General features: G+C 56.5%; 2 protein-coding genes and 1 long non-coding RNA gene across 4 annotated transcripts in view; 2 read left to right on the forward strand and 1 right to left on the reverse strand.

Moving 5' to 3' along the window:
• Positions 1-906: 906 nt before the first annotated feature.
• Positions 907-4,857, forward strand: SRSF1 (serine and arginine rich splicing factor 1). Its single transcript, XM_048074182.2, is given in 5 exon segments — positions 907-1,529; positions 1,823-2,007; positions 2,275-2,447; positions 2,716-2,790; positions 2,792-4,857. Coding segments are annotated over 5 exon segments (774 nt in total). The 5' UTR covers positions 907-1,335; the 3' UTR covers positions 2,939-4,857.
• A 4,196-nt stretch (positions 4,858-9,053) lies between these two features.
• On the reverse strand, positions 9,054-15,785 carry LOC136786587 (uncharacterized). The gene is made up of 2 exons (XR_010825635.1): positions 12,545-15,785; positions 9,054-12,447 (listed from the first exon to the last, which is right to left on the reverse strand). It is a non-coding gene; the product is annotated as an uncharacterized lncRNA (long non-coding RNA).
• Positions 15,786-16,039: 254 nt separating this feature from the next.
• The window catches only part of VEZF1 (vascular endothelial zinc finger 1), an 11,852-nt gene continuing 3,227 nt past the window's right edge, over positions 16,040-24,664 (forward strand). For both annotated transcript variants that reach the window (XM_066979401.1, XM_066979402.1), the window contains exons 1-5: positions 16,040-16,394; positions 21,230-21,927; positions 22,600-22,663; positions 23,658-23,841; positions 24,640-24,664. The exon at positions 24,640-24,664 is cut by the window's right edge and continues 179 nt beyond it. In XM_066979401.1, the coding sequence (XP_066835502.1) occupies positions 16,362-16,394; positions 21,230-21,927; positions 22,600-22,663; positions 23,658-23,841; positions 24,640-24,664 (1,004 nt within the window). In that variant the 5' untranslated portion in view covers positions 16,040-16,361. The remainder of the gene's footprint in view (positions 16,395-21,229; positions 21,928-22,599; positions 22,664-23,657; positions 23,842-24,639) is intronic.

Genomic DNA, 24,664 nt, shown 5'->3' on the forward strand with positions numbered 1-24,664 from the left:
GCATCCTCATTAGTTAAAAGCAATTTGCACATTAAAAGTTGCATTTACTGCCTTAACAAATCTTTCAGGAATTTGTGACTAACTAGAATAATAATTCGGTGTTTAGAAGTGACTTGACGTAAGTTATAATCTCGTAAACGTTACATAGCTGTGTGTTATTTCCTTACTTCCCGGGAACTCCTTCCCTGCCTCCCCCGTGCTCCTGCGGGGCCGCACAACCCCCAGGGTTGCTCCCCCTCTAGGCCTTCACTTTTATTAATAAATGCAGACAGAAAACAGGCGGCACGCTTCAAAGGTTTGTTTTTTTTTTTTTTCTGTACTTTATTTTGATTCCCAAAATCCCATCGGCAATCGTCGTTGGCTGCGAGGTTTGTCTGACGCAAGAGCTGCACAGGACCGCGGTACGGCTCCCACAAGCGGCAAACGGCACAGATGGCCAGAAGAAGAAAATAAATAAATAAATAAATAAATAAATAAATAAATAAGTAAGTCAGCCCCAGGACGGCCTGGGCCGGGCCTGGGCTGGAGGCGGCCCGCCCTGGGCTCCCCATGCCCCCGGGGCAGCCATTTTACAGCAGGCCCGGCCCGGCTCCTTCCTGAGGAGCGGGCACAGCGCTGCGGGGCGGGACGGGGCGGCGGCAGCCCCTCAGGGCACCGGGGACGGGGACGGGGACGTGACGGGACCGAGCTCGGCCCCATCCCCTCAGCCCCCCTCACAGACCCCGCCGCCCCCCCCCCCCCCGCCGCGGTGCATTGTGGGCCGCGCCCCGCGCCTTGGCGCCAAGCGCCCCCGCGCCGCGGTGCATTGTGGGCCGCGCCCTGCCCGCCCCTAGCCCCTGCCGGGCCTTCTTGGCGCGAGCGCCGCACCGGACGTGACGCCACGCGGCCCGGCGCACCGAGAGGCGGCGGCGGGGCGAGGTGTGCTGCCCTCCCCTCCCCTCCCGGGGGCACGCCGCGCTCGCTAAGCCCTCGCGCCCGGCGGCGGCGCGGCCCGCGAGGCCTCGGCTTCTCCGGTGAAGCCGCTGCGGGGAGCGGACGGAGGGACTACTTTCCTGCGGCGCCGCGCATGCGCCGGAGGGGGGACTGAGGGCGCGGAGGGATACGCGTCCGGCGGCTGGACGCGGGTCCGCGCGCGGGAGGTGCTGCGGCTCGGGGTGAGATCGCTGCGCGCAGCAGGAGCGCGAGGGGGAGCCGCGGTCGCCATTTTGCAGCGGCGGCTGGGGGAGGCGGCGCGAGGAGCGCTCCCGTCCGCACGGCCCGGCCCCGCCGCCGCCGCCGCCCGCCCGCTGCCCGCGCCTCAGGCCCTGCCCCGCCGCAGCCATTGCCGACCTCGCCATGTCCGGGGGGGGCGTGATCCGCGGCCCGGCCGGCAACAACGACTGCCGCATCTACGTGGGGAACCTGCCCCCCGACATCCGCACCAAGGACATCGAGGACGTCTTCTACAAGTACGGCGCCATCCGCGACATCGACCTCAAGAACCGCCGCGGGGGGCCGCCCTTCGCCTTCGTCGAGTTTGAGGACCCCAGGTGAGGGCCCGTTGCCTCCCTACCCCCCCCCACCCCCCTCACGCCGTCAGGCCCCGCGCGGCCTCCCCCCCCCTTCCCCGGTTGCTGAGGCGCCGCCCGGCCTCCCGCCGCCGCCCCGGGCCTCAGGCGGCGCTAACGGGGCGGCCCGGGCCGCGGGGAGGGGCCGGCGGGAAGCGGGAACAAAGGCGGGGGGGGGGGGGGGGAGCGGCGGGGGCAGGGCGCGGCGCTGACGGGGGGGGGGGGGGGGGGGGGGGGGGTGGCGGCCGCGCTCACCGCCCCGACCCGGCCCGCAGGGACGCGGAGGACGCCGTGTACGGGCGGGACGGCTACGATTACGATGGGTATCGCCTCCGCGTGGAGTTCCCTCGCAGCGGCCGGGGCACCGGCAGAGGCGGCGGAGGAGGTGGAGGCGGAGGAGCCCCCCGGGGCAGGTACGGGCCCCCATCGCGGCGCTCGGAGTACAGAGTGATCGTCTCGGGTGAGTCATTCCTCCCGCCGCCCCTCGCGCTCCCCCCCCCCCCGGGGTCCTCGAGGCTGCGAGGGGCGACGCAGCTCCGCAGCGCTTCCTAAAAAGCGTCGCCTCGCGTAGCTCGCGCGGAGCGCCGTTCCCGGCTGCTAACAGCTCCTCGAGGCAGCCCGCCTGCTTACGGCCTGGCCTCTCCTGTCCGCTGCGGGATGACGCCGTATCTTACGGAAGATGCTAACGTAGCGGGGTTGTAAAGCAAGGTGTTGCTTTTTTATCTAGGGCTGCCTCCAAGTGGAAGTTGGCAGGATTTAAAGGATCACATGCGTGAAGCAGGTGATGTATGTTATGCTGATGTTTTCCGAGATGGCACTGGTGTCGTGGAGTTTGTACGGAAGGAAGATATGACCTACGCTGTGCGAAAACTGGATAACACTAAATTTAGATCTCATGAGGTAGGTTCCATACTTACTCTTTTGGCCAGAATTGGATACAAAGGGCTTAACAGTAGGAGTTGAAGGTAAGGAATGTGTGGTGTTCGTTGTTTTAAAACACAAAGCAGCTAAACTAAGTCTGTGGTCAGTTTGTCACGGAATAGACTTTATTAAGGCTTTGGCGTCTATTTCTGTGCTTTAGTAAACGATATCCGCAGTCTGTCAGCATGCCTAAAAAGATGGCCCTGAAGCCTAGACCTTTCAATCGAAAGTTCTGTCTATTCAATAGGGAGAAACTGCCTACATCCGTGTTAAAGTTGATGGTCCAAGAAGTCCAAGCTATGGAAGATCTCGGTCACGCAGCCGTAGTCGTAGCAGAAGCCGTAGTCGAAGCAACAGCAGAAGCCGCAGTTATTCCCCAAGAAGAAGCAGAGGATCTCCACGCTACTCTCCCCGCCACAGCAGATCCCGATCTCGTACATAAACGATCACTAGCTCTGATCTTTTTGTAGAACCCCATGTTGTACACAGTTTTCCTTTACTCAGTACAGTCTTTCAATTTTTTTTTTTTAATTCAAACTGTTTTATTCAAATTGGCTGAAGTGTTGAATTGCATTCTTGTGTAAAATCCCTAGTGAGTATTTGCTCCGTAACATCAACATTCCCCTCATGTCTTTGGTAAATTGTATTTTAATTGATGTCAGTCAGGATTGTTTCAATTTAGTTCTAGTCAAATACCAACATTCTTCAAACTGTGGTATTGCTGTGTAAATGTCTCAGTGTTCAGCTATGGTTTATACGAGCTGGGGATGTTGGGATGTTTGTGGCTAACTTGTCTCTTCTGGGGGATCTTATATTTTATCTTGCCTTTTCGTGTGTCTTTCTGTAGACATATCTGAAGAGATGGATTAAGAATGCTTTGGATTAAAGGATTGTGGAGCACATGTCAATCATTTTAGGATTGTCAAAAGGAGGATTGAGGAGGATCAGATCAATAATGGAGGCAATGGTATGACTCCAAGTGCTATTGTCACAGATGAACTTGGCAGTATTGACCTTATACTGAGAGACAGGTTAATTGAGTACGTGCGCCTACGTGTCACTTCTTCAGGCATGTTTTAGTTACTGCAGACTACAATTGCTCTTCTCTTTAAAACTTTTTTTTGGCAATTGTGGCTAAATACTTGCTTTTGTAATTCTCTATTCCATTCTAGTTTTTTAAAGGAACAAACCGGGACGGGGGTGGGAGTATTGGTTTACTTTGTCATGCAGCATTTGGTTACAAGTGTTAATGTTGCGTAGTATTCGTACACTTGTAGATGAAGGGTATCTTCAAACCAGAGTATAATATCAATACTGCTAAAATCTGCATGTCCTCTGTGTGACTGATACAGCGTTGCTATTTCATTTTTTTTAAAGTACCAGAATGAAAGCGAAAATAGAAAACCTAGTTGGGAATAATTTAAGTCTCAGCCCTTCCCCTCAGACTAATTCACAATTGACTCACGAATATGCTTGAAAACTCCAGTTAGTTAATTTTGTTACCTTCCAGCTGGGAGTACTAGTTATAGCTTAGACATACAGTAGGCGGATAGCTTTAGCAGTAAACTTTTACAATTTCATAAACATTTTTTGCAACCACAAAACCTGTAGCACACCACCGTACGAGCAATGAGTATGTTGGCATTTTCAGTTGACATATGTAAATATTACGATGTTTCCTCCAAATAATTAACATTTCTAAAAAAAAAAAAAAAAAAAAGAAATTTAGCATCACCATTCAAAAGCTTGTTTTGGGGAATTGATAGTTATTAATGTACATCTGTATTAATTGATGGCAAACATAACTGATCATTCCCCAGAATCCTATTTTTTCATTACAGTATCTAACTTTTTGCCTCCTCTTTTTTGGTTTTGCTGGTTATAAAGGTTTGGATTGGAGAGGGCTCACTGGATCCCAATCCTTGGAGCTGGATCATTGGATTCAAATCATAATGTGGATAGGATAGGGAGGCTGAATTGCAAGGATTCATGGAGCGGGATCAAATTACCAGGAACATAGGAGTGGATTCCTGCCCCAACCAAACCGCATTCGTGTGGATTTTTTTATTCAACTCAATTGGCTATTCCAAAGATTTTTTTTTCCTATTTTTGACGATTGGAGCCCTTATGATGCACGATGGAGTTTTTCATTTTTTGGTAAAAGGAGCAAAGCGAGGACCTGGAGAGGTACGCTGGAGCAATCTCCTTGGAAGGATTCAGCACGAGTAGATGGTAAACGTTAAAGGGGAAAAAGGGGGGTTTGTTTAAACAAAGTAAATCAATAAGTCGTTTCTCTAAATTTAAAGTCAAAAATTGGAGTTAAAGATTAAGTAGGTTTTCAATTGGCTACTGCCTTTTTTTCTTTGACAAATAAAATTTTTAAAAAACATGCATGGTTGTCATCATTTGTTGGTAATGAGTCTGCTTGCCACCAGAAACTGTAACATTGTTAAATTTCACGTTTTCAGACAAAAAGCTTTTGTATCCAACAAAGATCCGCTGTTCCGCAGGAAGCACTGATGTTGGAGCTTCTGAATCAGGGACCAGTTACCCTGGGAAATGGGCAGAATTCACTGAGAGTGGGGGAGAAGAAGAAAGAATCCGAGCTGCTTAAAAAAGGATGCTGTTAGTGTTGGTGGTAACAAGTAAAGGAGGGAGCGCACGGGGAAAAGGTGAACCAGGCTCAGTCCTCCCCCTGCCGTCCTGTTAAGTGCCGGTTAGAAACTGAGCGCATGTAGAGCTCCCCAGCGCTTGTGCTCTCAAGTGTTGGTGGACTTTTGAGGCCCTGTGTGCAGGAGGCGAGCAGTGACGGGGGTATCAGGAGCTGGTCGTTAGCAGCAGGCGCTGGGCCGCTGCCCCACGACGTGGGCGGCTGGGGAACGGCACCGCAGCCACTCGAGGGTGCCAGGCGTGTCCACGGCACCTTCCCGGGGTGAATGTCCTCGTAATTCAACGCAAACTACGCGAACGTTCCAGTAGTTACCTGGAATAACGTTGCTTACGTTCGATTCGAGTTAAATGTGCGGTGAGTTGGTGTCAGCGCTGAGCGGGAAGGTTTCTGCACAACCCGTAGCCGTTTGCCAGTCTAGGGGCGTGCCAGTGAGCGGAGAGCCGGAGGTGCTCGGGTTAATGTGGGGGTGGGATACTTGTTAGGTATGTTTTGCTCTCGGGAATGGGCGAGTGAAGTTTGTTCCTGTACGGCGGGGAAGTGGAGCAGGGCAGGAACGTGTTTGTGGCTGGGGCAGGAGAGCGGGTCTGGGTTGTAATCTTGGCGTGCTGGCGTACGGGACGCCAGCGTACGGTGACGGTTCGTACAGGATGGGATCTCCCTGCGGGAATGCTGTGTTGCCAAAGATGTGTACGTGGGCACTTTCTGCTCTCCTTAACCAAAGTTGACGAATCCTGATTGTAAAAGCACCATAGCTGGGGAAGGGAAGGCAGGAGCTGTTACCCAAAGGACAGACTCTAGGTGCTCAAGTGGCCGTGGGCTAGTGCCAGGTGGGACGGAGTGGGGAAGAGCAGCAGAGATGAGGGGTGAGCAGCGATCAGGGGTTTGCAGAGGTGGGGTGGCTCATGCCAGAGAAGGTGGGCGGTGGGAATTAAGGGAGCAGAGCGCAGCGCGTGCCTGGAGACAGGCAGGTGTGTGCTGTAGAGCACGGGGGAGTTTGGCCCCAAACAACAAACCCTTGGGTTCTGATCAGTTCTGCCATCTGTGCAGGAAAGGTGAAACTTGGGGCAGTCGTAAAGCGAGGGTTAGGAGGGTGCTCGGGGAAGCAAAACCTTTTATTTCACAAAAGGAAACCTGAAGAGTTTGGTTTAACTGAACCAAACCCAAACGTGGGATTGGGAGAGGACTGCTCGGATGGCGTAAGGGTTGGAAAGAAAGTGAGCTGCACGGGGGAGGGAGAGGAAGGGGCTGGGACCCTGCTGAAGGGGTCAGTCCTCTGTCAGCAGTGCGGGAGGCTGGGTTCTGACCCGGGGAGTCCAGCCCAAGTCGCTGATTGTAGGCAAGTTAATGAGCTAGTTAAAATAACGTCACATTAATTTAAGGGATTTTCAGCTGACTTTGATATACCTTGAACATCAGTGCGTGCAAGCAGTAATGCTAGAGGGGCAAAAAGGCTTTAAAAATGACCAGCCTGGTCCTCCAGGCACCCCCGAGAGCCCGCAGGTAAGAGGTGTGCGTGGGGGGTTGGTGCTGTGGCTGTCGGGTTCTGTTGTGTGCGGCTGAGCCGCGTAAGCGGCAAATCCTCGGTGACTGTTTGCTTCGGCGATTATCTCGGAGCGGTTTGCAGCAGTAGTAAACATCGCGGCGCTGGAAGGCCAGCCCTCCCGAGGGGGGGCGAGCGGCGGGGCGCTGCTGTCTGCGTGCCGAGGAAGAGGAGAGCACCGCGTTTGTGTTGATACTCGTGGACCCTTCCGTGCAGAGCTCCTGAAGTCTGATCTCTTAACGGACCGGTGGGCATCGCACCCCTGAGCGAGAGCTGCTGATCCTCCCATCTGAGTGGAAACGGCATTTTCATTTCACTGGGAAAACGGAAGGGAACGGAGCAATTCTGAAGTGCTTTTTCTCATTCTGGCTTCCCGCGTCGAGGGAGGGCAGTCCGGCTGAATTTGTTGTCCCGCGTGCGCCAGGCGGGGCGTGCTGCGTGGCGCTGCGACGGCGCCGGTGTTTGTAACGCGCTGTGGGATCCTCCAATAAAGCCGTTTGCGGTGCGGAGCTCTGTTGTGTTTTGTGCCTCTAGACCTTTCTCCTCTAAGATCTTTCGTTACTGTGCTACTGTTAGCAGCCAAACGTGCCTCTGATGGAGCCGGGAACTTAACTGGGGCAGATCAGGGCTTTCCCCAAATGCTTTTTTTTTCCCCGAACCTCGTCGCAGCAGCCGGCCCTGCTCGCTGTTTGGGGGCAGAGCGTTGCAGTTCGCTGATGGACCGATGCCGTGGCCTCCGCAGTCGAGGAGCCGGTGTCAGAAGCGCGCTGTGCACCCGTGCTGGCAGCGCTGGAGCTGCTCAGGTGGAGGAGTCTGACTTTGATGCTCTCTTGGTTTTAATTGCGCCGCCTCGCCGTGGGCTCGTTAACGTAGCTGCGCAGCGGGGGAGCTGGGAGCGGCGCCTGCTGAAAGCAGGGCCCTGGGCTCCGCGTCTCCACCTGGGGCTGCGGGTGAAAATTAACCCAAGTCAGCGCCCGCTGAACTTCTCTCGCGGGGAATGTTCCCTTCCAGGCACGGGCCGTGCGAGTCATCCTGAGCGGCTACTGCTGCTGGGTCCAACTCGCTTCGGGTTTGTTTTATTGTCTTACGTAAACTACCAGAAACAGGTTATGCTGGAAGGAAGGCAGCCGGACCACGTTAGCTGCCCTGCTAGCGCTCCTCCCAGGATGGATTTTATGGGATTTTAACCCAGCTCCTGAGCGATTTTGCTCGCCGTAGCAGGGTGGAAGCAGGTGGGTTCCTCGGGTGGCTCTGCCTCCCCGGGGAGCTGGGCTCGAGCCCCTCGTCCCCTGGGCGTTCCCGGCTGTTTGTGCCTCAGACCCACACCGTGAGCAGCGCCTCGTGCGCGGGGAACCTGCCCTTTGGGACGGCCCCGCGACTCCAGAGCTGTCGTTTTGTTGGTACACTGAGGGCAATTGTTTGCCCTGGCGATGTGTGGCCCCTCTGTTTTGCCCTCGGCCTCTGCAGCTGCCTGCCTGTCGCGGAGCGCGAGACTGCCTGCATTGTGCAGGCGGCGCGGGAAGCGTGGTGGGGAGGGAGGGGAGCTGTCCTCCTTAATCCCACGTCGCGCTGATAGCGGGGTACTTAATAAACCTAACATCAGCACTGAAATAGAAACGGTTAGAAAACTTGCAGTTTCTCCTAGAAACCACAGGTTTTTTTTTTTTATTTTGTTGTTGTTTGTTGTTAGTTTGTTGTTTTGTTTTTTTTTTTTGAACAGAAACTCCTGCTTTAGGACAGCAGGCTCATTCATTGATCCGGCAGCGGCAGTCGTGGCCCGAGATTTCTCGCTCCTGATGACAGCAGGTCGTTTTTAGCTTTACACCAAAGCTATTTAATAATTTCTAGACCTGCCAAAAACCAGCTGCAGGTTTGACGAGCGTCCAGCTTCCCCTCTGCTGAGTGCAAAACGTTCCTGACTGCACCCGCGCGGGGGAGAGCGGTCTGTCTTCAACTGCAGGAGAGGCTTCCAAGCAGAAAGCTGAACCGATGAAAGCTGAGCTGGTGGAAACTGCGGCGGGATTCCAAGCAGCTCCCTGTGCAAGGGCTGCTCCCCAAAACCTCTCTGCCGCACGCACGAGGGCGGGAGTGACTCAGGCTGCGGTGCCTGACGTACCCGTGTGGTTTGCTCGGTGCCGAGCGTTGTGCTACCCCTCCTGCCGCTGCTCGGGGCCGGCGCAGGACCCACACGGGTCGGGAGCTCGCCCGCCCTCGCCGTGCCGTGGCCCCACGTTGGCTCCGCTCGGTGCAGTCCCAGGTTTACGAAGCTCAGCCTCTGCAAACCGGAGGTCTGAGTGCCCGTGCAGCAGTTACGGGGCTATTAACGTAATTTTATGCACTAATTTGTGTGATCGTTAAAGAGATGAGAAGGGCATTGTTCGCATGAGTAATTACCTCTGTTTTAATAGCTTTAATTCATCCCGTAAGAGAGTTTCATATTTGTATGAGTCAGCTAAGGTTTCACGCTTCGGGTCTAATAGATTTTAAAAATACCCATTTCTTACAAGAAAGGGCTGTGCCCCGGAGGGCTGATGCCGTGACCAGCCCACCAGACCGCGGGGACGCGTGCCTGGGAGCGGCCAGCACGGGGCTGCGTTACCACGGGAGGAGCTGAGGCTGCAAAAAGCCGCCAGCACCCGTGGGGTGGCACTCGTGGCCCCTGGGAGCAGGGATTTAAAAATGAAGCACCTGCAGGAACTCGGCAGTTTGCTGAGCTCTGGGCGCTTTCCTTCCAGCAAAGAGCAGGACTGACTTCTTCCAGCGACTTTTGATGCTGTTTTAGGCTTGTAGCAGCACTAGGAAAAACTTCCTCTGCGCTGCTTTGCATTGAATTTGAATCTGCCCCCTTTCGCCGCGCTGCCGCTCCTTCCCTCCATGTGTGCACATCCCTAAAGTGCAGGAGGAGCCGCAGGCTGCGAGGTGAGGCTGCGGCGGGTGGCAAAACGGCCCGAGCTGGGCTGCGGCACCCCAGTGCTTCGTGCTGCGTTTCTGCAGGGGCAGGTATGTTTTTAACCCCAAATGCCTTACGATTAATACTCGAGCAGGGGCCTGGGCAGTAACCTTTCCGCTGACCGAGTGGCAGCAGCAGGGTGATGAAGAGAGCAGGTTGGGATTTTAGGGACGAGACACCGGGTTGGTACCACGGGGTGCGTCCCCTGCACGTGGCAGTGCTCCGAGGCTTGGCCTCTGCCCGTGCTCGCAGGGCTGGCAGCCGCGGCCTCCCCGCACCCGGTCCCTGCTGGCACGCAGCAGCTGCAGGCTCCTGGCCGCACGTGAGCCCTCCTGGCACGGGCGCTGCTCCGTGGGCGCTGCCGGACGCCCGGTCCATGCGGCAGGGCCCAGGCAGCTGGCGGAGCCCCGGGGCAGAGCCTCGTGCTCGGACGTGCCGGGTGCTCGCCCCAGCCGAGCAGGGCGGGCGACCGCACCGACATCGATCGCTTTGAGAAAATCCATAACTCACAAATGAGGTTAACCCCCCCCCGCTCCGCGCACACGCAGGTCCTGCAAAAGCAAACAGCGAAGAGCAAACAAGCCAGGGCAGCGCGGGCGCGGAGGCACGCGCGGGGCTGGAGCCCTGCCCGGCGCCGGGGCCACCGCTCGGTGTGGGCGCTGCGGCTCCGCCGCTCCCTGCCCGCGGCACCTCGGTGCCCCCACGGCCGTCACTCGCTGCAGCCCTGCGGGAAGGCGACGCGGCGTTATCCACGGCCTCCAGCTGCGGCCGGGGCGGGGAGAGGCTCGCCAGAGCTCTGCCGTGTGCCAGCGAAAGATCGGGGATTAGCGCTCGGATTTCCTCGCCGGCTCGGCCGCTCTAATTCAGCGGCTGTGTTTTTCCCTGGAAGCACCGACCTGCTGTGCCCGCTGCCGCCCGCCCCTCGCGCCCGGGGAGCTGTGGGGCAGATGGTGGGAAGGGGAGCGAGGCAGGAGCGGATGTTTCTGCGCGGCCCTCGGCCCCTCGGGGATTATTACTAAAAATGGTCACTGGTGATTAACCGGAGGAGCACGCTGCTGAGGAACTGCTGCGCGCTGCCTCTCCTGAAGTTCTCCAATCCGGTGCGAAGCTGGAAGCAGCTTTTGCGACGGGCGCAGCGCGGAGGCCAGGGCAGGCAGGGTGGTACAAACCGGCACGGTCTGCCGGGGGTCGGCGTGCACCCCAGGAGGTCTCCGAGCTGTAGGAAACAAATAATTCTGGCTCTGTGCGCATCACAACTGTGCGTGGAACCGAGGAACGACGACGGATCTGATGTTAAGCGCGGGTGGCTCGCACTGCTCAGCACCGGTGCTGTGGCACTGATGGCACCGTGCCACCGGCTGCCCCGGGGCTCCCCCGGCACGCACCTCGTGTGCCGTGAGGGGCAGCCCTGCGTGCGGGGTGCCTGCGGGCGCTTTGCTTGTGCCCAAAGATAGCGGGGAAGCCAACGGCCGGCCACACGTCCCCGTGGCCAGCGTGGTGGCGGCGAGCGGCGGGAGGAGCAGCGCTTCCGCCCTGGTGCCGGACGCGCAGCAGATGACAGCAGCTGCTCGCTGGGAAAGAGTTGTGATGGAAATAACCAAAATAATAATAAAAGGACACTCGGTACTCGCAGCGCGGGGCAGCTCCGAGCTCAAGGTGCCAAGCGGAGATTAGCGCGCGCACAGCTGAGGACAAGGAGGTGGGATGAGATAACGCCGCTTCCCGTGCGTGGCCGGGCTAAACTTAGCTGTGCTGCTCTGCCGCGGGGACGGGGCCGGCCCCGAGGCAGCTCTGCGTGCAGGGCGAGGGCACCCAGCTGCTTGAGAATTGCGCCGGGCTGCCTTAGCGTGGGCCAGGAAAGGTGCAGCAGGGACTTGGTCTGGTGGAATCGCAGAGATGGGAGCAATCGACGGGGGGGCTGCTCAGCACAGGGCACCCCAACGGCCACCCCTGTGCTGCGATGGGGATGGGACGTGGCTCCTGGCACGGGGCCCTGCAGGGTAGGAGCCAGGGGCTTCAGCTCAAGGCATCCCCTTGTGCCTGGCGCTGTGCATGGGCATTGCCCGGCTCTCGGCCGGTAGGTGTAGCTGGCACACTGGTCTGCAGGGTGCTGGCGCGCTGCCCCGTGCCTCCAGGAAGGCAGGAGGGTGACCCCAACGCTGGGACGGGCCCCTCAGCCCACCCTTAACGCTGCCCCAGCAGCCGCCTGCTTCTCCCCAGGCTGTTGCTGCGCACCTCAAAGTCTGGTGCTGAAAACAAGGAGCCAAGGAGCGCTCAGACATCCCTGCTGTGGCCCGTTAATGAAGCTCCTTCCCTTTGAGTAGCTTCTCGCTGCTTCTCCATTGATTGCCGTAATGCCTTTCTGCAGTGATTCAGGCAAGCTGGCTGGTAATTTCCTGCATCCTATTTTCCCCTTTTGAAAAGTGGAGTGATCTTTCAGATGCGCTAATTACCAGGCGAGGAGGATGCTCTGCGCAGAGCCCGGCAGCGGCAGCTCCCTGCTGAGCCCTGGGGCCGGTGAGTGCCAGCACCAGCACTGCCCCCGGGGGCATGGCACAGGATGGGCGATGGCAGCGGGCTGCCACGGGGCACGGCCACAGCAGCCGTTTCTTGAGAGCTTTCCTTGCTTGCAAGCAGGTCACTCGCAGCCCTTGCTCTCGAGCCACCCGTGCGGCCCCTCCGTGCCCTCAGACCCCGTTGTGCTCCCTGCTCCTGCAGCCCGTGCCACGGGCGTGCTCTGCCTCAGCGTGCATTTCCCAACTTCACGTTTTACTGTCTCTTTTTAGCTTCCTGGATGAGTTTGAAAGGGAAGTTGAGGCTGCAGAGACAGAAAATAGAGAAGACACAAAGTTAGGAAAGCGGCAAAAGAGAAACCGCCCCCGGCTCGGTAACATCGTCTCTGCTTATTTACACACCGGAGGGCTCTTCAGCCCCGCGAAGCTGTGAAATTCAAAGCACGCCGCGTCGCTCCGGGAGCAGAGCACAAACAGACAGGGGCTTCTCTGAAGCTGAAATATTTGACAACATTTTCTATTCTTAGCGATTCCAGCACACGCTCGCGCAACAGAACCGGAGCGCTGTTTGTCAGCGGGCAGGCATGCTCCGGGCAGAGCGCGGCCTCCTCAAGGCAGCGGGGTGGGAGCCAGGCTCACCCCCCGGTGCGTGGCAGCCCCTGGCCCCACGGACCCGTGCCCGGTGTGCTGAGATCCCTGCGAGAGGCAGGGGCAAGGCAGAAATACGAACCGCACTTCCACCACTCGCATCCCACCGCCAGCCCTAACGCACGGGGTGTTTCTGCAGGGGGACTGGGACGAAACCGGCGGTGTTTGTCCGGTCCTGCCCGGGGCTGGGGGGGCCGCATCCAGCTGCCGCCTGTCCCCGCAGGACAGCTAATGGCGCCCGTCGCACAGGCGCTTCCTTAACCGTTTCGTGGCTGGCCGCCGTGGAGGAAAGCAGCTCCTCTCGGGGCGTGCGGAGGCGTGAGGTGGGTCTGATGGATTAACCGTGGTTAGTTCTTCCTCCCGAGGCTGGTGCCCCCGGGGATACCACGTACCAGGCAACGGGAGGTCTGCTCCTGCTCCCATGGGGACGGCAGCGCCGGGGCTGCGGGCGGGCGTCGGGCACTGCTGCTGGCATGAGCCCAGCGTGGGCTGGGGAGGCAGGGACCCCGGCAGCGTTCCCGTCCTTCCCCGCCACGCAGGAAGCGCTGAGGAAGAAACGGGGAAGATTTTTGTTCTGAGAGGCAGGAAAGGGCCACCTCAGGACGGCGATAAGTGGGGCACACGGCTCCCGCTGCCCTAGAAATTCCCTTTGCATGTTTGCCGCGAGTACCCAGGCAGCAGCACGGTGGCTGCTGATGTTATCGCTGTCCCAGCTCGATGACTAAGGCAGCTGGAAGGTATAAATTAAACAACATAACACTTCGAGTCACCTGTTATGTGGGTTTGTCCAAAGCAGCGCAGCTTTAATTAAGATGGAGAGTTTACAAATCTAACCTTTGTTTATTGTGCTTTGGGGCACATAAAATGTAAATACGTGTTTTCAAACACTGTGGCTTTTTATATTTCCAGTTATAATTCTGGGTAAAGGAGAGTTCGTCAGGTTTGGCATAGACTTGCCCTTTATAAATACAGCTCCTACGAGTTCGTTCCCCCCCTCGGGGGTTATCTGCAGCTCTCGGGCTCGCTCTGCTCCGAAGGCAGCCTGCCTCGGCGGTCGCTTCCCGGTGCCGGGATGCCTCAGGTGTTCGAGGGGCCTGGGCTGCTCCTCGTCCTCCCACCGAGAGGGCTCAGCCCCGCTCCTCCGAGGGACGAGTGCTCCCACTCCCTGTTTCTCTCTTACAGTTTAGTAAGGAAATCCTGAGCGTCCTCCTCATTTTTGTTCCTGAAAGGTGCTTTCTGCCCTCTTGGCTCTTTAACTGTAAAACCAACAAGAACGTCAAGTTTAGCCTCCTACGTGCTCATCGGGATTTCTTCGATGACTCAGTGACATGCTTGGGTAGTTTTCTTAGCCTTTAACTGAGGCGAGTTTGAGCCTTTAACAAAGAGCACTCTCACCAGCCTTATTAATATGTGTTAACAAAAATAACTGACCGACCAGGAGAAAAATAACCACGAGCAGCGGTCATTTCCCCCCGTCTGTAAATGTGGGGTTTCTCTCTTGGCTTCCTGCAGCCCTCCCTGCCGGGGAGCAGCGCGGGGCGCAGAAGAAGAGCAGAGGAGGGAGACGCTCAGCAGGGGCAGGTGCAGTGGAGCTGTGACCGGCTGCCCCGTCACGCTGCCTTCGGGCAGAGCTTCTCCTCGTGGGCACGAACGCGCTCGCAAGGCCAGCCACAGGCGAGCGTGGATGTGCAGGGCTGAGGGGAGGTGATGCACGAGAGTTAAAAAAAACCCCTTTGAGTCCTTTTGTGTTTGTTTGTCTCAGTTCAGGGCTCCTGCAGCCCAGTGACAACATTTTGCTTGTTGCCAGCACTGTCCGCTGGATGCGTCACGGCAGAGGTCTACAAAAATGGTTTTTATTTGCAAGCAGATTTTGACGCTATCACTCAGCTCCGGTGCTGAGGTTTTAAGGAAAAAATCTTGAAGATACCCTAAGGTGCGTGAAACTACTGCAAGCGTGACTATCAGCAGAAATACTTCTGTTTTGCAACGGTCTTGGAAAGTGAAGAAATGCTCAGCAAGGGCAGGGGAACAGCACGTCGCAGGGCCGGGTGACTTGCCCGAGACTGCACAGTGATGGCCGAGGCCGCAGGCCGGGACTCCTGACCAGTCCCCTGCTGGTGTGCGTCCCAGCACATCTCCCTGCCCGTGGTGTCCCCTGGGGCTGGTGCTTAGGGCCTGGCTGTCCTTCACATTATAATTACCGTAATACTCAACAGAAGGAAAAAGCACCCACACCTCCGGTGGGGGAGGAAGCAGTACGGGAGATTTCATTGACGTGAACCGCACCGAGCCCCGTTTGCTGAGGCCAGCCCCGCAGAAGGCTCCGGGGACACGTCTGGTTGTGAGCGCCCGCCCTGCCTCGTGCCCTCGGTGCAGCCGTGGCCGAGGTCCGAGCCTGGCAGCACGGCTCGGCACGGGGCTGGGCCGGGGGCAACGGGGCCGAGTGGGGCCAGAGGGGAAAAAAGTGAATCCTGGGTGGCAGTTCTCATGGCCTCGGTTCCCAAAAGCCGGCCCTTTTCTGTGACCGGAGGTCTAGCTGTAAAATAAAAACCCCTCGCGTTGTGGCGTTTGCTCGTGTGCTTCCCGCGACTGCCGAGGACAAGCCAGGCGCTGCCCCGAGGAGCCCACCGAGGCGGTGTCCCCGGTGTCCCCGCACCCGGTGTCCCTCAGCGGGGAGCCGGGCCCGCTCCCTCCGCCTCTGAGGGCCGCGCTCGCTGTGTGTAAACACGCAATTAACGGTAAGCGCACGCTTAATTGCTTGCGGCTTAGATTTGCATCCAGGTGCTGCGTTCCACGCGCCTCGGATCCAACCCAACGCGCCAGGGCGTGTGTGTGGGGGGGGGCGGCGGGGCCGCCTCACGGAGCTCGGCCCCGGGACCCGCCGGGGGGCGCGGCCCGGCCGTGCTGAGGGCGCCCCGGGGCCGAGCCGCCCCCGCGGCTCCCTCCCCGTGCGGCGGGCGGGCGGGCGGGGAGGGAGCGAAGGAGGGCGAGGGGAGGGGAGAGGCAGGCAGGGAGGAGAGGAGAGGGAGGGGAGGGGAGGGCGGCGCGGCTCGGCCCCCGCCCGGGGCGGCGGCGGCGGCGGCTGCTGCCACCACCACCACCGCCAGCAGCCGGGGCCGCGGCCCCTCGCCCGCTCCTCCATCTTCTCTCGCCACAGCTCGCCTCGGCTTCCCCAGCCGGGACCGGCCCATTGCCAGCCCCGCGGGGGGGGCGGCCCGCCCGCCGCGCCTCCCCGGCCCCGCCGCCCTGCCCCGCCGCCCCCGCCGCCCGGCCCCGAGCCCCGCGCCCGCCCCGAACCTCGAGGAGCGCCGGGGGCGGCGCCGCGGCGATCCGGGCCCGCGCCGCCCCGCCGGGCCGCGGCGCCGCCGCCTCCCCCCTGCGGGCCGCAGTGGTGCAGCCCGGAGGTTAGCGGAAGCGGCCGCTCGGCGCTGCCATGTTGAGCCGCCGCCGCCGCCGCCGCTTTGTTGTCGGCTCCATGTAGCTGCGGCCCGGCGCAGGAGGGGGGGGCACCGCGCCGCACCGAGCCGCCCGCCCGCCGCCGCCCGCCCGCCGAGGCCGGGACGCCCCCGCCATGGAGGCCAACTGGACCGCGTTCCTCTTTCAGGTGAGGCCCCGCCGCCGCCGCTGCCCGCGTCCCCCCCCCCCCCCCCCTTCGCCCGCCCTCCTCCTCCTCCTCCTCCTCCTCCTCCTCCCTCGGCGGCCGCGGGGCTCCCCGCTAGGCCGGGGCTGTCACTCAGCGCCGCCGCCCGGCCTCCCGCCCGCCTCCCCCGGCACGGCCCCGCTCCGCTGCCCCGCGGCCGGGACCCGCTCCCCGCCCGCGGCTCCCCCCCCCCCCGCGAAGGGGGGGGGGGGGGGGGGGGCGTTTATTTTTATTTCCCTCGAGCGAGCGATGCTCGTCGGCATCGTTTTTATATGTATTTTCAAACTTTTCCCTTTCGCCCCCGGGCAGACAAAACCGCCTTTATTTTAGTTTTATTTATTTATTTATTTATTTTATTTTCTCCCCCCCCGAAGAAAAAAAAGCCCAGCAGAAGGGCAGCAGCCGCCCGGCCGCAGCAAACCCCGCTGCCACAGCCCGCGGCCGGCGGCACGAATTAATCCCTCCTTCCCCGGCCGGCTGCCGGCGCCTTGTTTTCTTTTAAAAAAAACAACAAAAAAAAAAAAACCAAACAGGCAGCGAGAGGCCGGGGGCAGGACCCGGAGGGAGAGCCCCCGGTGCCGGTTCCCCGAGCCCCGGACCCCTCCCGTTTTTTATTTTTATTTTTTTTTTTATTTTTTCTTGCCGGCTCTCCGCCGCGCCGCGTTGGGTTTTCGCCTCCTTTTGCCCCCCCCCTTTTTTTTTTTTTTTAAACGTTGAAATGCCCGACCAGGGAAATAAATAAATAAATAAAGAATAACTAATAAAGGCGGGCGGGCACGCATCACCTCTGCCGAGGTAAAGCAAGGCTCTCTGCGAGCGCCCGGCTGCTTACTCACCGCCCGCCGCTGGGCTGAGCGAAGGGAGCGGGGCAGGGACCCCCCCCAGGACCCCCCTGCTCCATCCACCAGGGCACCTGATGTCCCCCCGGCCCAGGTCCTGATCCCCCCCCCCCTGCCCCGAGCGGGGCGCTTTTGGCTTCCCTTTGGCACCCGGCTGAGCCCTTCGGGGCAGAATCGCCCCGAGGCGGGCGGCAGGGCGCTGCGGCAGCCGCCCCGAGCGGTGCGAGGCAGCGTTTCCACGCACCGGCCGGCTCCTCGCCGCCTGCCCTCGTTTTTGGGCTGGCCGCTGCGTTTCCGAGCCGGGGGCGGGGGTCCCGCTCCGGGGTCCCGCTCCGGTTCGGTAGCGGGGCCGCGCTGCTTTTAATTAGGAGTCGGCGGCGCGCTTTGCCGCCGCGCGGTTTTGTGCGGCTTGGAAGCGTCTCCACAGAAGTGTGACGTGGAAATTTTCCTCGTGCCCCCCCCCCAGCAATAAAGCTTTAAGGCCTTCCAATAAATGCTGAATATTATTTCTTGAGTCACTGTATGAAAACCGAGGGTTTAGGATGGGAGCATCCTGATGCACCCAGCAGACAGCACTGTAAAGTGCTGTTCTTCTTTCTGCTCTTAAGCTTTTCTTCTTTCTGTTCTTACCAACAGCGTGACAGCCAAAATCCAAAAGATTAGTTAAAATGAGTAACAAAAAGTGAATTTAACCCCCCTCCCCAGCCACTTCCCCGCCATCGGTTAAATAACTAAACCCAGTGACCGAATACGCGCACAAATTATTTTTTGAGGGCTTTTACTGAACGTACTTTCCAGCTGTTGCAGGATTTCTAAGGGAAGGTTAATTTACAGTGTGTAAAACTGTAACTTTTAGCAAACTGCTTCTAGAGAAGGTTTCAATGTCTCAGTGTTGGTCTCACTAGCAATGGGACGTGTAACTGTAAACTGCTCTTTCCAAATAAAGTTACTGGGTTGTGCTTAGGCGGCGTGCTGACGGATTGTATCTTCTGAAAGAAACGATTACAGTGTCGAATAAGCAGTTCTTGTTTGGATCTTGTTCGTCCCTGAAATGCGGGTTTTGAAACCGCTTTTAGTATCTGCTGGGAAAGTGAAAGTTGTATCTGTTGGTGTTAGGAGGAATCATCCATCAAACAGGGTATTCAAGATATGACTCACGCTAATTTGTTGCTCTCGCATTAAGGCTTGAGTGCAAAAATCTTTTAGCCTCTGGCACTGGAAGTTGGTGGTGCCACATCCTACCACTCTGGGTCACGAATTGCGGATTTCTTATTTACTGCCCCCCAGGAAAGAAAGATTTAGTGATAGACGAGGGTGTTTTGCATGAGAGCCTGTCCCAGGCGATCAAAATCTGGCAAAAAATGTTGACTTGACATTAGTGCTAGGTCAAGTAAAACTGCGTTCCGTGCCGGGATAAAAACGGCTGGCGAGAGGCGTGCAGCAGGTGCTGTGTTCCCTTCTCGGGCGGCAAGTTAAAAAAAATATATAAAATAATAATCAAAAAAAAAAAATCCTGCCTGATCCTTTTTAAAATGCCCTTACTACAGACAGGCCTCGGATCCTGAGGAGTACTGGTGTTGCAGAAGGGCTCGTTGGAGAGCGCTGCTAATAACCCCGCAGAGCTGGGAGCCACGCTAAGCAGGCTTATATAAGAGCGGCTTCGTAGCACGTAGCCCGATGAATGCACATTGTCCTGCCTCCGCTGCCTGCATCCCGCCGGCGGGAGCGGGTGCATCGTTACCTCCGAGTGCTGGTGATACTTTAAGGCTTAAAAATACCCGTAAACTGCGCAAGGTTGAACCCTGTCCAAAGGATTTGGGCTCCCTATTATCCGATCTGCCAGCTCTGCCTTTGAAACCGTATCTCTGGAGCTATCCTTAGGTGCTCTTAAGTGTCTTCTGATGCAGTTAACAACATTGTTTAATGCTTATTTAAAGTTGGCTGTAAAACATCTCAGACTCTTTTTTTTTTTCAAATTAAAAGTGCATTTAAGTACGCAACCTGCTTAACGCTTTGCTTTCGATGTGCTCGGTGCATATTCCCTTCATCCCCGTGCAACGTAGATGCCAACGACCGCGCTTTAAAAACCCGGTGAATAAAATCCGCAGCTGTCGCTCAAGCCAGGCAAAAGTTTACCGGAGAGGATGGAGCGAGAGCCGTGCCCCGCTCGGCAGCGTAGCCTCCAGGAGAGCTCTGCCTTTCCCTCTTTAGCAATCGCTGCTGCGACACGGCCCCGCAGGCTGGTGTTTGCGGTGACCGCAGCGGTGCGGCCGCGCTCAGCCTACCTGCCGCAGCCCGTCAGCGCAGGTAAAAGTGGACGGGCTGTCCCAGGCCCTAGCGATTCCAGCGAGTCTTGTCCCGTGTTACCGTGCCGAACCCAGGCTACTTTCCCCGTCAGCTAGGCTCGCGGTGTTACGGAGCACGTATTCCTGCCCACGTGGGTTAGTGTTTGTATCCACCAGTGGCTTTTATCCAAAGATCGTCGGCACCGCGCTCCCGAGAAAGGAGCAGCTGAGGCGCCGCGGGGTGCGGCCGCGTGGCAGAGCAGGACCCGACTACCTGGAGCCGAGGGAGAGGCAGACAAACCGCCGGCTGGACGCGCCGCAGTCGCTGCTCGGGATTGTGAGAGGCAAAGGGACAGGATGTAACTGAGGAGATAGTCCCAGAGCCCGCTTCGAGAAATCCTGACTTCTCGAAAGGATGCCAAGCATTTCATTAACGTAGGGAGAGCCTGAGCTTGGGCGTGCTTCGTAAAACTGTCCGTCCTCAGCCGAAATAAAAGTAGGCACGGTGGGGGCTGCAAGCAGGCAGTGTTTTACACGGCTCTCCCGGCCTCAAGCCGTGCTGCACGGCGTGCCTGGTGAAGGAAGCCGTAGGAAAAAGTCCTGGGAGGCAGCGGTGCTGCTCCGATGGGAACGCCAGTTCCCCGAACTCGGCTTCAGACCTGGCGCGCCCCGCAGATAACCAGGCTGGGGTCAAACTGGGCTGCTGGGACCGAGGCACGTCTCGAACGCAGATGCGCTGGAGGTGCCGGAGTGATTTATTTTAATGCTCCTTGAACAGTGCTCAACGCCCGTGCGGCTGCAGCAGCGGGGGCTGCAGTGTGGCCGAGGGGCATTTGCCCTGGTACTGGCGGGGTCTCCCTCTGCCTTTTCCCCGCAGCTTCTCCCCTGGCTTCTGTAGCTCCCAGTCGCTCAGTATCGGCCTGAGATACTGAGTCCCCCTGTCCCCGTGTTCCCCAGGATCCGGACACCTCCCAGAGCTCATTGATTAGCTTCCCTCCTGTCCCAGAACTCTGCCGGTGACGAGAAGACCTCTCCTTAGCTGCCAGACACAAAGTGCTCAGGAACCAGCGTGCCAGGGGCCTGCCGGCCGTACAAGCGCTGCTTTAGGCAGCTCCCCACCCGAGCTGCGTTGGTCTCCGTGCCAGCACGCTGCTCTGAGCGCGGCGTTTAAATACGGTGGCTTATCGCATCCCGGCTCCCGGCGGCTGCAGCCTAATCCCCGGCGTGCAGTAAGCCCGGGTTAGGTTTAGAGGCGGGGCGGTGTTTTGCAACTCCCCTCGGTACATTCATAAGCTCCAAAGATAGTCCTGCCGGGGCACCTGATACGATCGTTAGTAAAACGAGTTATCTGTTATGTAAAGATCAGGCGATACTGGGAGTAAAGATCTGACAAGCGCCTAGTTGTTTTCCATAAGAAACGTTGCCCTCCGGAAACTTAATTATGTGATTGTTACGGTGTGCGCCTTGCCGCGCTTGCTCGCCGCAGAATCTGCGCCGCGTGCGCATCGGAAGCGCGACTGGCTTTATCCTCCTCCAAAGAAAATCCTGTAACCTTTTGCAGTTGTACGTCAATGGCTTTCGGTCTAGAGTTTGCTTTCCTGTAGTCTGTAAATGCTCTCACCGCGTCAAAGCGAGCTCCCGTCCGTAGAATTTAAGTGTGAATGTTTGGTTTTAGGCACACGAAGCCTCACATCACCAACAGCAGGCAGCACAGAACAGTTTGTTGCCGCTCCTGAGCTCTGCTGTTGAGCCACCCGATCAGAAGCCGATTCTGCCCTTACCAATAACGCAGAAACCTCAGCCTGCACCAGAAACGTTAAAGGATGCTATTGTTGGGATTAAAAAGGAAAAACCTAAAACCTCCTTTGTGTGCACTTACTGCAGCAAAGCTTTCAGGGACAGCTACCATTTGAGGCGCCACGAGTCCTGCCACACGGGCGTAAAGTTAGTGTCACGGCCAAAGAAAACTCCCACCACGATGGTGCCCCTTATCTCCACCATCGCTGGTGACAACAGCCGAAGTTCGCTGGTTTCCACCATCGCGGGCATCCTGTCCACGGTCACTACGTCTTCCTCCGCCACCAACCCCAGCAGCAGCGCCGGTGCCACGGCCATGTCAGTGACTCAGACGGTGAAGAAGCCCAGCAAGCCCGTTAAGAAGAACCACGCTTGTGAGATGTGCGGGAAGGCCTTCAGGGATGTGTACCACCTCAACCGGCACAAGCTGTCCCACTCGGATGAAAAACCCTTCGAATGTCCCATTTGCAATCAGCGCTTCAAGAGAAAGGATCGCATGACCTACCACGTGAGGTCTCACGAAGGTGGCATCACGAAACCCTACACCTGCGGTGTTTGTGGAAAAGGCTTCTCGAGGTACCATGTAGAAAATCCCAGGCGAGCTCAAGTATTGGCTTCTCATAACCAGGCAGGGCTGAGCTATCGTAGCGAGGGGCTGGGAGGCGCAGGCCCCTTAGAAGATGGGCGAGGGGATGAGGAAAGGAGCCTTGCTTACCTCTAGGGCCCCCGTCTCGGTCTGAGCCAGGTGGGCGGTGAGCGAGAGCGGCCCCTCTTTTGATGACAGTGTTTTGAAACGTCGTCACGACCTCAGGACACGTGTCTGTGTCACTGGTGGTGGTCGCACAGCCCCTTCACCGGCCGTGGCAGAGGTCAGGGGCCGAGCGGGGCACAGCAGGCCAGCTGCCGCCTCGTCTCCTCGCGAGGTTGAGGCGTGCTGACAGCACTGCGGGGAAGCTTGCAACACAGAAAACTTCCACCTCTAGAGCTGTCGACCTGTCATCTACACACAAGGTAGAACCAAATTTCCAGGTCTAGAAGAACACGGTTGAGTTTCAAAGTGCAGGTTGGGTCTCGCTTGTGTTACTCTAGCTAAAAGTCACCGGGTAGGTAAGGGGACGTAGTTATTCCTGCCGTGCAGAGGGCTGGGGGCTGCAGGGGGTCGCCAGGTTCAGCACAGCTGGCCGAAGTGTCACTGCTATCTGTTTGTAACAGTATGCATTTTCTTTTCTGTTCCTCTCTTTTTTGCAGGCCTGATCATCTAAGCTGTCACGTTAAACATGTTCACTCAACAGAGAGACCCTTCAAATGCCAAGTAAGGGCTAACATGATCTATTAAGAACAATGCATCGTGGTGTAGTTAGAATCTCAGGGGAATAATCTTCCCAGAACTGTATTTGCTCCTGGACTTCCCTGTGGAGTGCAAGTTTAGGAATAAAGTCTCACCTGCATTACGTACCAGCGGTGCCGTGGTGCTGATGTAGGTGCAGAGGCAGTTTAAGAGGATGCAGTGGCTACGCCTGTAGGAAGATTAGCGGCTTTTTGCTTTCTTGGAGAGCAGTGTAGTTACGCTGCTTTATGACGTGCTTATCTTAGTACTAGGACTGTCATGGTGTCCTCAGCTCAGTGCTGGTTATTGCAGAAATGTGTGCAATGTCTTTCCCAGTATATCCATTAAAATGGAGTGGCGTAGTTGATTCTGGATCCGTTGTTTTGCTGGAACGTGAACACAAGTTGGTGTCAGTTGATGACTTAGTATAAGGGAAATAACTGGACTGCCCTCGAGCAATTAACTGTTTTGCTTGGAATACATATTCATGTTCCAACCTGCTTTTTAGTGACTCATCGTATTAAATGAAAGTTTTGTGTGGAAAGAATGGCATTAGGAAAAGGTTTTGTTTCCCTTTTCTGATTTGGATAGAAACAGAAATAATTGAGCAATTTAAGATACTGAGTTCAGATTTGTGCAGTAAAATTGTATCAGATAGCAACTTTTCCTGTTCTAGGTGTTTTTTATAAGCAACCTCTGGCTTTGCTAGGTAAGGCAACCCACTATTTTAAGACCGCTCAAGTAGCATAGAGTAAGATTTTTGTCGTCTCGTAAGCCAGCTCCCATTAAGCAGCCAGGTAACTTTCAGTCTCTGTTCAACACTTTGATTTCGGTTTCTCATAAATGTAAGTAAAACTTGGGGTTGTCAGTGTGCCTAAGATACCCTGTGCACCTAGAGGGTAAAACATACAACGGGCATGCAATTCGTACTGCAATGATACTGTCTGCACTTCAAGTATAATTGTTGTCCTTCATATAGACGTGCACTGCTGCCTTTGCCACCAAAGACAGACTGCGGACACACATGGTGCGCCATGAAGGAAAGGTATCGTGTAATATCTGTGGTAAACTTCTGAGTGCAGCATATATCACCAGCCACTTAAAGACACACGGGCAGAGCCAAAGTATCAACTGTAATACCTGTAAACAAGGCATCAATAAAAGTAGGTGAACGTTTTAAAAACATTTCTAATAACAATGTGTTTGCAAAGGGATTTGCCTTTGATTATGTTAAAATGCAAGAACATACCCATCCTGTGGGTATTCGTGCCTATTAAAAATAGATATTGATAGCAGGATCTTCTTTAGCGCAAGGAATTGGCATACGTGGAATTGGTTTGCTGCTAGACTGCTACGGGGAATGTCTAAAATGCCTGATTGTTGAGCTTAATACGAAATTTGGATGGGAAATATTTTTCAAGGTGTAAGGTTTCAGCTCTGGCTTCACCAGCCAGTTCATACGAGGCATTTACAGCAGTTGGTAGAGGTGGAAACGATGAGCTATAATGTGGCCAGAGGGTAATAACACGCTGTTCTGTGATGTAAAGGTAAACTGAAAACTTTGTCATACTTGGAATAAAAAGTAAAAAGGCCTTTTACCAAAAAAAAAAAAAATGTAGCTGAGGTTTAAAAAAAAATGGAATTTGCTAATTGGCTTGAGTTCTAGAGACTCACTGTAGTCTTTTATTTCAGTCTTCCTAAAATACAAATAAAATAATGAGAAGGGAGGTTCATTTTTTGGCAGAAGCCAGGTGTTCCTGATTTGCATTTTGTTTTTTAAACCTCGGAAAAGTAGTTTTATAAAGTGCATAATTAATTATATGGTTTTAAACACCTCTGTGATTTTCCTCTTGGAATCCTGCGAGATTCCACGCACTCTTTTTGGAAGAAGCCTTTCTCATCTCAGCAGAAAACAGAGTAACTTTTCAAGGTGAATTTGTGTTCTTACTTAATTGGCATAGCATGCATGAGTGAAGAGACCAGCAA

The sequence above is a fragment of the Anser cygnoides genome, chromosome 18, assembly GCF_040182565.1.
Source record: "Anser cygnoides isolate HZ-2024a breed goose chromosome 18, Taihu_goose_T2T_genome, whole genome shotgun sequence".
In the NCBI taxonomy this organism is placed as follows: Eukaryota; Metazoa; Chordata; class Aves; order Anseriformes; family Anatidae; genus Anser; species Anser cygnoides.